The sequence below is a fragment of the Scyliorhinus torazame genome, chromosome 19, assembly GCF_047496885.1.
Source record: "Scyliorhinus torazame isolate Kashiwa2021f chromosome 19, sScyTor2.1, whole genome shotgun sequence".
NCBI classification, from domain to species: Eukaryota; Metazoa; Chordata; class Chondrichthyes; order Carcharhiniformes; family Scyliorhinidae; genus Scyliorhinus; species Scyliorhinus torazame.
In genome coordinates, this window is record NC_092725.1 from 142,301,612 (window position 1) to 142,314,802 (window position 13,191).

At 45.5% G+C, this 13,191-nt stretch overlaps 1 protein-coding gene across 1 annotated transcript in view; it reads right to left on the bottom strand.

Annotated features, from left to right (window-relative positions):
- Positions 1–13,191, bottom strand: part of borcs5 (BLOC-1 related complex subunit 5) — a 115,163-nt gene that overhangs the window by 47,239 nt on the left and 54,733 nt on the right. The window contains exon 4 of the mRNA XM_072485349.1: positions 893–1,050. Coding sequence (XP_072341450.1) covers positions 893–1,050 — 158 coding nt within the window. The remainder of the gene's footprint in view (positions 1–892; positions 1,051–13,191) is intronic.

Consider the following 13,191-nt stretch of genomic DNA (forward strand, 5'->3'; position numbering starts at 1 on the left):
TTGTTTGCATAGAAGGTCAGGGAATCAGAGTTCAACACTGATCTAGATTATGGATTGCAGAATTTCAAATGGTTTTACGCCCCAGTTAAATTAGTTGGACTAGTCATGCCAAAGAACCATCTATACCTGGAAGCTGACCCACAAAGGCTAAAATAAGAACAGATGCTGGAAATCGGAATTGAAAATAGAAAGTGCTGGAAATGCTCAACAGGTCTGATAGCATCTGTGGAGAGAGAAAGAGTTAACTTTTTGAGTCAAAGAAAAGTTATGATCTTCAACTTGAAACGTTAACATTAATGAATAGGATCCTTCTTTGATTCAAAACTTTAACTCAGTTCCTCTCTCCACAGATGCTGCCAGACCTGCTGAACACGTCCAGGACTTAATACCACAGGAAGACTGTTCGCTGGTATGAAGTGTGTCAAGGCAAATGCACAAGTGTGATGTGGGTCAGCGAATATTTCTGGCACACAACAGGAGATAGCTTTATCATACTTGTATTATATATGAATAATTCATGCTTAATGTTCGGACTTGTTGCAAAAGAAGTAGAAAGGTAATTCACACAATATAATTTGCAAATCAAATTTTCCGATTATTGTACTTCTTTTCAGATCTAATTTTTAACTATTTGCGGTTTATGTCAGTGCTCCTGATCAATTTAAAATACATCGGTGTTTTGGCACAAGAACACTCAGTCACACATGTATCCTAAAACCTAGAATCTTAAAAAGAATACAGAATACTAAATCCAAGTCAGCTCACAGGAGTTGTCGGTGGAAAATAATCTGTCCTGATATTTACAATAAAATCACACAAAACGAGCTCAGAGCTAATTGCAAATGCTCATTGGTATTTCCTACTTTGTCCGATTCTCATTCCTCCCACCTACCTCTTTGATTCGCTTAACAAGGGCATTTTGATCAAAAGCCACTGCCTCTGCACATTGATGCAGGTGATCCTGATAGCGCAAACAGAGTTTCAGAACTTGCTGCGAGTCTAGCTTTTCCAGTTTGCTGCTGCTGATTGTAGTCTGACCGCTTAACATGCCTGTGAAACACACAAAAAAAAAAATAGTTTATATGCAGAATTTAAAAACACATCAGCTGAATGCCCCAGTGGGGCCTGGATTTCAGGATAATTATTCAGTTCATTGAAGATATATTCATAAGGCAAATCATTAAAAGAGATAATTACATAGGAAAATGAAAACACAACATGAATTCAGGTTCGAAACACACAAAAAGTCTTAAGGCATTGACTGGCACGACGCACGTCAAACAGAATAAGAGATCCTCGTTCCATTCCTGGTCTGTTTCATTGTTGATCTCAGTCCAGGCAACAGTTGCCAGCAGTGGCAATGATTCTACGTTTGAGAGGTTGAAAGGGCCAAATGCAGTACGACGGGTTACAATCTCCAATAAAGTAACAGAAAAAGGAAGATTATCCTATTCAATAGTGATGGACAACCATACATCCCTGTATTCCAGGATAACTGCACACACATTCATTTGCATTTTATATGTGCAACTGTTGAAATTTAGGCTAAAAGCTTTTTGTTTCATCGCACTGAGCCCCCCCCCCACCCCCAGTTTTGGTTCAGGAAATATGATCAATATTATAGTTTGATTTCAAAATCATGGAGCTTTAATTATGGGCTATGTTGATCCGAAGGAAATTTGAAGGATGAGAGAGTATTCTTCAGCTTTATGCTGGAGCTTTTTCATTGCGAATTACTTGTTAAAGAGGAGCTTGTTTTTTGATGCAAAGGTAATATTGCAATTATTGAAAAAAAAAACAAGTCTTATTAGAACCAACAGCTGATCTTTCACTGCTAAATCACTGTGCTACTAACCCTCGACTTAGTATTTAAATAAAGAATCTGTCATTGACTAATTTGTACTCCAAACGATCACAGTAGCATACAGTGCTAAAAATATGCCTCATTGGAAACAAAAAACATATATCTCAATAAAACAACAGTGGTAGTACAGAACTTCAATATTATTGAAGAGAGAGATGCATTGTCGAATCTTTTCATCTTACACTCACCAGGACAAACATTAATTAATCGGATACGTGCAAGACAATAAAGTTCGGCACCACGTCTCTCTTTTCAGCAATATTCAAGATCCACAAATAAGTACATTGATGTGTGTGAATATGGAGTAGAAAATGCAGAGCAATTTTATCTTTTCTTTTCAATATAGTGTGTCAGGCACCGGAAAGTTTTAGAAAGATTTATTTCCAAACAATGCACAATGTCGACTTTCTACATGGGGTAATTCCATAGGCATTATATCTGCAGAAGGGCTCTCAATGCTGCCTTTCACAATTTCCACATAAACCACTCTCAAACATCTGCAATGCCACAGCTGTTGATTAGTTACTTCACATTGCACAGCAAATTACAAACAGGGATTCATCAGTGGTGTTATATATTTCCGAATTAGCGACTGTATATTATACATTCTTTCACAAGTTCTGGAGTGCTGAAAGGGACCTTGAGTGACATTTCACAAGTGAGTAATCTTTCTGTTTTCAACTGGCATGAAATGCATTTGCTTCAGAGGGGCAGCAGGGTACAGTAATAGGAAAACATTTGTAAATTACTGGGAATTATAAAATCGCTTTGAAAGATTAGCTGAACCAGCACATCACAGCTCTGCTCATTCCCACTTATAAAAGATGGTGTTGCCACAAAACACTAACTGAAAGGCTGTACACTTTGTAATTAAATCAGAGTTTCAGCATCATTTTCCAGTCGGCAAGCCGAGCCCAAATTCACAGAGGAGCATTCAAAACAAGAGATGAGAGAAGGAATTTGATTCTCTTCCCTTCTGCCCCCAAATGAAATTTTCAATCTCCAGACCCAAACCTGTGTATTATAGAAACTCATGACTGGGCACTTTTTGAACACAGTGCTCAAGCGAAAATAGAATAGAGCAGGTGCTTTGGAGATTATAGGCTGGATTTTCCTGGGAGTTTCAGGACCCCAGCATCGAGACCCTAGTCAGGGAGCCGAGTAGAGGCGCGAGGTCTCAAACAACGAGGAGGAGGGAGATAAATCACTCGGTTGCATGGTGTACCGAAAACAACCTCTCTCTAAATGTCGGAAAGACCAAGGAACTGATCATCGACTTCAGGAGGCGCAGAACGACACACACTCCCGTCTGCATCAATGGCTCCGAAGTGGAGATGATCGATAGCTTCAAGTTCCTGGGGGTCACCATCACCAACAGTCTGTACCCACTGTCATTGTTGGTCCACTCACGTTGATGCAACAGTCAAGAAAGCCCAACAACGTCTCTACTTCCTATGGAAGCTAAAGAAATTTGGCATGTCTGCATCGACTCTCACAAACGTCTACAGATGTGTGATAGAGAGCATCCTATCCGGCTGCATCACAGCCTGATATGGCAACTGCTCGGTCCAAGATCGCAAGGAGCTGCAGAGTGTGGTAAACCCAGCCCAACGCATCACACAAGCTGGCCACCCCCACATTGATTCTGTCTACACCTCCCACTGCCTCAGAAAAGCAGACAGCATTATCAGAGACCCCTCCCACCCAGGCATTGCCTCCTTCCAGACCCTTCCATCAGGCAGAAGGCACAGAAGTTTGAAGACCCGCACATCCAGACCGGGTCGAACGCCTTCTCCGCATCAAGCGAGGGGTAAGTACCACGTTCAACAGCCGCCTCACGTTTGCCATCAACCCCCCCTTTACAAACTCCTTTTGGTCTTTCCCCACCACCTTGGGAGACAAAACTCCAGTCTTACCAACAACACCTTAGCTAGAAGCTCCGCAACACATTTCACAGGGAGATCGGACGAAATGACCCGCAGTCTGCGGGGTCTTTGTCCTTCTCCAAGAGCAGGGAAATTGACACTTGCTCCAAGGAGTCACTGAACATCCCCAACAATAAAGGGTCAGCTGGTCTACAAATGTTTCATAAAGTTCCACCAGGAACCCGTCAGGTCCCAGTGCTTTCCTCGACTGCATCAATTTCAGCACCTCCATGATCTCTTCCAACTCCAAAGGAGTCTCTAGTTCTTCCTGTAATTCCTCCCCCACCTTGGGAAACTCCAACTTCCCCAGGAACCCCACCATATCCCAACTCCCCCAGGATCGCTACCATATCCCAACTCCCCCAGGAACGCCACCATATCCCAACTCCCCCAGGAACGCCACCATATCCAAACTCCCCCAGGAACCCCACCATATCCCAACTCCCCCAGGAACCCCACCATATCCCAACTCCCCCAGGAACCCCACCATATCCCAACTCCCCCATGAACGCCACCATATCCAAACTCCCCCAGGAACCCCACCATATCCCAACTCCCCCAGGAACCCCACCATATCCCAACTCCCCCATGAACGCCACCATATATCCCTCTCATCCTGCGGTGTTCGGCCCTGTATAGCTTATTGTAGAAGGCCCTAAACACCTCATTCACCTTCTCCTGAGCTGAGACAAGCCCCCCATTCCGCACCCTAATCTGGACAATCTCCCTCTGTCTCCCGTTCCCTCAGTTGGCATGCTAGGGGCAGATTTGCCTTCTCCCCATACTCGCAGATTGCCCCTTTAGCTCGCCTCAGCTGTCACACCGCCCTATCCGTAGAGATCAGATCAAACAAACTGCGTTTGCAATTTTTCCGTCTCCGCTAATAGCTCTGGCGATGGACTGTTCACAAACCCGCGATCAACCTCCATTATATCGTCTATCAGCTTTTCCCGCTCCCTCTTTGCTTTGGACACAGAAGTGTCAATCGTATCGAATTTAAAGACCTACGGCAGGGTATTCAGATATTTAATTCCAGTATTTGCCACATAGCCAAAAATAAATGCCACAAACAAAGTAGAAACTTGCTGATAGGGCACCAGCTTTTCGAAAGATTAAGTAGTTTGGCCTGCTACCTCAAAAACAATTCACATGCATTCACTGCGGAAGCTCTTCAATCTATTTGGTTCTACAGAGGACTGTTTGTGATTAATCAATTTAAACAAACATTGTTGGGTCTTCTCTAAACGTCACGGGACATGCCAAGCAGGAAGACATTGATTACATCCCACGTAGCCCTCATTCTGACAAAGGAATTCTCAATAGCCTTTAGTTTCATTTAAGGAAGCCGCAGGATAATTAAAGCCACAACATATTTTAATTTTAAATCAGATGAATCTAATTTCATCATCCTGAACAAGTGAGTTAAATAGTTGAAACCAAACCGCCAACTATGCAATTGCATTTTAAAATTCAGCTGCAGCATTCCTGACATTGAATGCATCATCCACTGCAGAGATCCACTGGATCATTCCTCAACCCATCGCTAAGCCCCAGGATCTCGCACACTTCTCACATTTCCAAAATTCTGTCCTGGTCCACCCACGTTGACGCTACCACCAAGAAAGTACAACAGCGCCTATACTTCCTCAGGAAACTAAGGAAATTCGGCATGTCCACATTAGCTCTTATCAACATTTACAGATGCACCTTAGAAAGCATCCTATCTGGCTGCATCACAGCCTGGTATGGCAACTACTCGGCCCAGGACCGCAAGAAACTTCAGAGAGTCATGGACACCGCCCAGTCCATCACACGAACCTGCCTCCCATCCAGTGACTCCATCTACACCTCCCGCTGCCTTGGGAAAGCGGGCAGCATAATCAAAGACCCCTCCCACCCGGTTTACTCACTCTTTCAACTTCTTCCATCGGGCAGGAGATACAAAAGTCTGAGAACACGCATGAACAGATTCAAAAACACCTTCTTCCCCGCTGTTACCGGACTCCTAAATGACCCTCTTATGGACTGATCTCATTAACACTACACCCTGTATGCTTCACCCGATACCGGTGTTATGTAGTTACATTGTGTACCTTGTGTTGCCCTATTATTTATTTCCTTTTATTTCCTTTTCTTTTAATGTACTTAATGATCTGTTGAGCTGCTCGCAGAAAAATACTTTTCACTGTACCTCGGTACACGTGACAATAAACAAAATCCAAATCCAAATCCAATCCAACTTGCACGTAACTAAAAGTAGCAACTTAACAATTTGCCCTCAGCGCTCCACTTTACCACGTTTTGCGCATCAGAAAATGCAGTAACTTTCTGCCGTAATTAGGTTTTCACACCGGAACACAATTACGTTGTATTAAATGTTTCCAAAAACTAAAACAGCTAGATCTGTGCTGCACACAATGCAACTCGATACCTCCCAGTTAAATCAACCTTAAACAAGCAGAACCTGCATCATTTCCATTGAAGTGCAGGTCCCCGTTGAATGCTCTCTATAGGGCTGCATGACAGTTTAGAATATTTAGAATTAGCCCAATCCTAGTTGGGATATCCACACACCAGAAATAACCAGTTTAGAAAATCTGTTTCCAAAGTACTTGCATGATTTCCCTCTGCCGTTTATGTACTCCAATTAAGATTTTAACAAACACACTGCAATACTCCCATGTTCTTGAAGCATTAAAAAGAAACCTCAGATCACCAAAACACTGCACATCAGCCAACCCCACTTAAAATGTATAAACTGGTAAGTTACCCTTTTACGAGACAGGTTCCTACAGTGCCCAGAGGTCAGTTAGATATAATAACATTGCACAGGAAAACTTTGGAAAAATGGAAAACATAACCCTAGCCAACAGGGGGTGCAAGTAGAGATCGAGGCTAGGTCTGCGGCAAGTTGCTGTTGCCTCGTAATGAGAACTTTGTCCTGCATCTGGCTGCCCTACACTTGACCCAAAGCTGCCAGTGACAAAATGACTTCATCAGAAAAAATGTGTTCCATTTCCCAGCGGTGACGTTAGTCAGCTTGATAAACACAAGACTGCACCGTGAGAAAAAGATCGTAAACATCCAGAATTCATATTAATGCAAGAATCACAATTTTATTTCAAGGGAGCCAAGCTTTCATCAGAACCATTACCTAATAAAAGTTTCTTAATCACACTTTCTCGTTGCTAAATTTAAGTGCTTTCTGTTGCTTTTTAAACTTCACACTGGGCTGCATGATGTGCCATCGTCTGGTGAGGAAAACAGAAAGTGCGGCCTGTCCAACATATCCACCTCTTAGCGCAGATTTCCACCTTTTATTTACAGTTATGAGGATCGTGGTTCAGAATGACAGGAATTCAGATTTTTCCACACGAAGCAAACCAGCAAAATCACTTCGGTGAAAATAATCATTTCAACTGTACAGGTTTGTTTTTTAATACATAGAGGTAGTTAATTTGGGGATTATCACAAAGCAGCAATCTAAACTTCCCAAACTTGGAGTGGCAACATTTAAATTTGTAATCACAAAACAAAATAAAAGAACAAAATCTCAACAACAACAAAATCCAACGTAGTAAAAAAGGAAATTTGAATTTGAGAGTGATCGCAATGGCTCCAGGTATTCCGGGATTTTCCATGGTGTTTGTCAGGTCTAAAATATACTGTTCTACAAAGACAGGAATGTCGCACTTGCTCAATGTATTCTTCTGCTGACAGGGTATCAGCTGTGTCCTTGTAAAGCTACACAATCAAATTACTGTTAAATTAACCTACGTTTTTCCTCTATTTTATTTTCAAATAATTTGGAAACGCCATAAGTTACAAGTACCCTTTAATTTCTTCATCTTTCTTTTATTGCTAGTTTTCTGCTAATTTCACGTCTTTTTAGTACTTTCTCACTGTTCTGTTCATTTTTTGATATGCTCGGATTGTCATCATTTTACTTTGAATCAATCAACAAAATGATTCATCACAAACCTGTGCTCAAGTTTACGGGCGGGATTCTCCAACCCCCACCCAGGTCGGAGAATCCCCGGGGGGACGGTATGAATCCCGCCCCGCTGCTGCATTCTCCCACGCCGTTTTTTGGGCGGGGTTCACGCCACGCCGGTTGGGAGCCATTGGCAGCGGCCTCCCCAGCAATTCTCCGGGCCCTGATGGGCCGAGCGGCCGTCCGTTTTTGGCCAGTCCCGCTAGCGTGGGTTACGCATGGTCCCACAGGGCGGGACCTGGCGGGTTAAGTCGGCTGGGGCGGTCCTCGGAGGGGGGGCGGGGGGATCCGGGCGCGGCCCCCACAGTGGCCTGGACTGCAATCGGGGCCCACTGATCTGCGGGCGGGCCTGTGCCATGGGGGCACTCCTTCCTTCCGCGCCAACCCCTGCATGCGCCAAAACACGCCGGCGGTTCCGCACATGCGCTAGATCAGGCCGGCCCTTACGCGCATGCGCAAACTCGCGCCGGCTCGAGTGGAGCCAACCCCTCTGGCGTCCACCTAGCCCCCCTGAGAAAGTGGAGGTAAGTGGAGAATTCCGCACTTTCGGGGGCTGTTGACGCCGGAGTGGTTCATGCCGGTTTTCACGCCGGCGTCGGGTCATTTCAGCGCAAAGCGGAGAATCCCGCTGTACATTTTTCATTGTGGTCTAAATACTGATCAACTTGTGATTGTGAAATCACAATATTTTCAGAGGGCATGCAAAGTTCTTTAGGACTTATTGCTTGGAAAAGCAGGATAATGTGCTGTAAGCTTCTGATTGGCTGAAACTATGATCTCACTACAGCTGGGAGGAATAATGTTGCATCTCAACTGGGAATATAATAGGTTCCATTAATGTCTTAACACCAAATCATGAGATCTGATGAGTCAATACTACTAACTGCTTAGTAGGGAGGTTATCAACAAAGTTATATTTTCTGGTCTTTTCTAATGTACTTACCTGGGCTTTCCCATTTCCTGTGTTTTTGATTACTCTCAGGTGAGTCCCCGGCCTCTGTAACAATACCTTCACCAGCAGGTGCTGGTTCTGTACTCCATTTGGCAGGATGTGACCAGTGGTGTTCCGAGGTGGTCTAACCTGGTATCCTAGCTTATGAATGACGCGGATAAAGGAACATAGGGTGGAATTTAGCGGAAAGATTTCCAAGTCCATTTGTGGTGGGTTTTTCAGGGAGTTGCCCGCTGGCTCTGCCAGCAAGTCCCCCACCAATCACACTTAGTCACTTTTTTGGGCCCTGGGGAGTTTCTCACCGGTTCAGCGCACACTTAAGACTGGATTCTTCCACCCCGCCTGCCGCGAGATCTCCACGGGCGAGAGGGTACAATAGAGAACTCCATTGACCTCAGGCGGGATAGACCGATCGCCGGGCAGGCGCGGCCAGGAATTCCGGCCTTAAAAAATTTTCAGCACTGGGGAGCTGAACTCCGAGATAGGGACCCATTTTGAAAGGGTGCCCTGATCTCCAGGTGAGCTTGTGGGTCCCCCACACTCTCCACCCATGGGCAATTGCACCCCCCCCCCCCAAAGTGAGGGCACGCCACTATGGAGACCCTGGGTCTCCGCCTCTTCAGGCCCCCCCCCACAAGCATTTACAGGATCCCCAACCGTCACCCCCCCCCCCCCACCCCGTCCCCACCCCGCCAACCTCCAGGGTAGGGTGGCCCTGCAGTCCCCCCTTTTCATATCCTCCTTCACAGGCATGCCCCCCCCCTCGGGTCCCAACCCTTGGCAGTGCCACCCTAGCAGTGCCACCCTGGCATCCTGAGTGTTTTTGCCAGATTGGCAATGCCACCCAGGCACCTTGCCAATGCCAGCTGAGCAGTGCCCAAGTGCCCAAGTTCCAGGGGGAGGGCCAGGGAGCCACCCTGCCCTATTCCTGAACAACACCCAGCTGCAGCCTCGCTGGGGAGGCTGGTAGATGCCGGGTAAGCCTACCCCATAGGTTTAACACCATTCGCTCACACCCCTTTTGGGCAGGATTCCGATTCCGACACCTCACGGGACTTGCCAAAATCCGGTGAGACGTAAAGGCTGTGGGAAAGCCCGCAGGAGGCCACGCCCAACCGCGCTCCACTTTCGCTCGAACGCAACGTGGCCGGTAGATCGCGCCCATATCTACGTTTGCAGACCAAGTAGGTGGAAGAGTTAGCAGTGTAGATACAAGCAGAAAGCTGCATAGGAACATGGAGAGATTACAGTTCTGAAGAAAGATCAACAATGAAATGTTACAGCAGATATCAGGCCTATTGAGTGTTTCTTATTTTAGTTCAGATTTCCAGCACCTTCGGTATTTTGTTTTTACGTTGCCAGAGTAAGTGGGAAATGAATGGCAGTGCGGTGAAGAGCGAGGCTATCCACCTGGGCCGAGGAAGGAAAAATGAGAATTCTTCCTAAGTGGTAAGAAGCTTGGAACTACGCAGATACAGAGAGATTTAGGCTCCCATGTATAGAAATCACTAAAAACAAGGGAGCAAGAAATAAATAATTTGAAAGGTTCATCCCAAGGGACTGGGATGCAAAGGGACGGTGGAGTAATTGCACAAAGCGGTTTAGGCTGGGGTACTGCGACTCACTGATCTTGGAGGGGACACAACACAGATTCACCGGGACCGGGTTACAGGGTTAAAATTACAAGCACAGATTGCATAGACTGTGCTTGCACCCCAATGACTATCGATTGAGGTGATTGAATTGAGAGGTTTGAAATGATGAAAGGTGTTGAATGGGCTGATAAAGTTTTTGTTTTTTAAAAATATTTTTATTCTCCCAAATTTACACCCACCAACAATAAACAATAATCAGTAACAAATATGTCAATCCCCATATCAATACCAACGATTCCATCCTCCCACCAAACCCCAAACATTAGCCCGCATGTTCACACAAACAAATGACACAAAGGAATTGGGGATCACCCATAGTCGCCATTAACACACACAGACCCCCTCCCCCCAACCCTCCCACCCACACGCCCCAACTAATGTTCGATGTTATCCAGTTCTTGAAAGTGCGTAATGAATAATGCCCATGAATTGTAGAACCCCTCCGAGCTTCCCCTCAGTTCAAACTTAACCTTCTCAAGAGTCAAGAATTCCCCCCGCCACGACAGGGCACAGGGTGGAGAGGTTGATCTCCACCCTAACAGGATCTGCCTTCGGGCGATCAACGAGGCAAAGGCTACAACATCTGCCTCCGCACCCGTTTCCAACCCTGGCTGGTCCGACACCCCGAATATGGCCTTCCGGGGGCCCGGGTCCAGTTTCACGTGCACCACTTTAGAAATTACCCTAAAAACCTCCTTGCAGTAATCCTCTAGCTTTGGACAGGACCAAGACATATGAGCGTGATTAATGCCACCCCCCCCCCCCCCCCCCCCCCCGCAACGTTCGCACACATCTTCTACGGCTCATCCTCGCGAGGTGTGCTCTGTTTACCACCTTCAGCTGTATCAGCCCCAACCTCGCGCACGAGGTGGAGGCGTTCACTCTCCGGCGCACCTCACACCAGAGGGGCTGATAAAGTTAAGATGGTCCAGAACAAGGGAGTCCAGAACAAGGGAGTCTAGAACAGGGGAGTCCAGAACAGGGGAGTCCAGAACAAGGGAGCACATCCTTAAAATTAGCGCTCAGCTGTTCGTGATATCAGGAAGCACTTCTTCATAAGAGGAATAATGAAAATCTGGAACTCTCCAACTGAAAAATGGAAAACTTGAGATTGATGTTTTTTGTTATCAAAGGGCATTAAGGTGCGTAAATGGAGGTGAGATTAGCTATGATGTAACTGACTGGAAGGGAAGAACCTAAAAGGGGACATGTTCCTCATCGCAACAGTAAATTGAATTTACCATCACACATCCGTCAACGTTACAGTTCTGGAGCAGCAGCAGTTCAGGAAATTCCCAAACCTCTTTTCCGATTTCGACCACCATGCCAATTTATTCGACAACAAATAAAGTTAATGAGTAACAGTATTAGCATTTACAGAAATCTCACTCTCCGGCTCTCAAAAGGACAGAAAGTTTGGAATCTCCATTGTTAAATCTCATTAGTATTTGTCGACATCATCTTCTTTTATTTCTCACCCTGGAGTGTGACATAAGTTGATCTAGGTTTTGAAAATCTAAAGCTGAATTCTGTCCGAATTCAACAATTCAAATAACTAAAGCCCCCTGAAAGCTGGGGCTATTGGATTGATTGAATTGAAAAGGGTGAATCAGTCATGGACAGAACTGAGCCAGTCGCACAATATTGTTATGCTTCAGTTTGTGTGGTTATGTTCCTGTTTCTTCGTAGCCTTGGAGACAAATGGCCTAAGCTTACAAGTTTTATTGATTTAAGCCGAGGACATGGATTTTAACTGCAAATGGATTTTAAACACTGTATTCTGCAACTGGATTTAAGGAAACACCAAGTCTAAACTAGACAGAATATCTTGTGGCACGGGTTTCTACTCGAGTAAAATCACCAATTTTGGTTCAGTTTTGAACGTCTCCATCCCAAAACTCTGCCCAACCCGTTTGTGTATCGGTGAACTCAAAATCAGCCTTCAACCAGCACAAACAGGCAGCATTTTAAAGCATCATTTTTTCAAAAACAGTTGTGTGTGGTGGGGGGGGGGGGGGGGGGGGTGGAGCGGTGGGGCTGGATAGGGAGCCAGCCATCAGTGAAGATTAACAAAGATTAACAAACTTGTGCTCACCCCAGTCCAACGCCGGCATCTCCACATCATTAACAAAGATGTCATTGGCAGACAGACAAAGAGAAAGTGATTAAGGCAAAGATGGGTGCTGATAACGATACATAGAGATTAGAACGTGTGCATGGCACCTGATGATGGGACTGGATTTGCTAATTGTCACGTGTACAGAGGTATAGTGAAAAGTGTTTATCTGTGAGCAGCTCAAACAGATCATTTAGTTCATAAAAAGAAAAGAAAAGAAAAAGAAAATACATAATAGGGCAACACAAGATACACAATGTAAATACTTAAGACACCGGCATTGGGTGAAGCATACAGGGTGTAGTGTTAATGAGGATGAAGGAGCAGCGCTCCGAAAGCTAGTTATTCCTAACAAACCTGTTGGACTTTAACCTGGTGTTGTGAGACTTCTTACTGTGCTCACCCCAGTCCAACGCCGGCATCTCCACATCATAACTTGGAACAGGGAACAGATGATGGGGTGGGGGGAGGGGGGAGAAAGGGGCTATAAGAGTCCTGCTCTCATGCCCACCTGTCCGTCCTTGGCCTGCTGCAATGTTCCAGTGAAGCCCAGCGCAAACTGGAGGAACAACACCTCCTCTTCCGATTAGGCACGTTACGGCCTTCCGGACTTAACATTGAGCTCAGCAACTTCAGACTGTGAACTCTCTCCTCCACCTTCACCCCATTTTTATTTCTATCCATC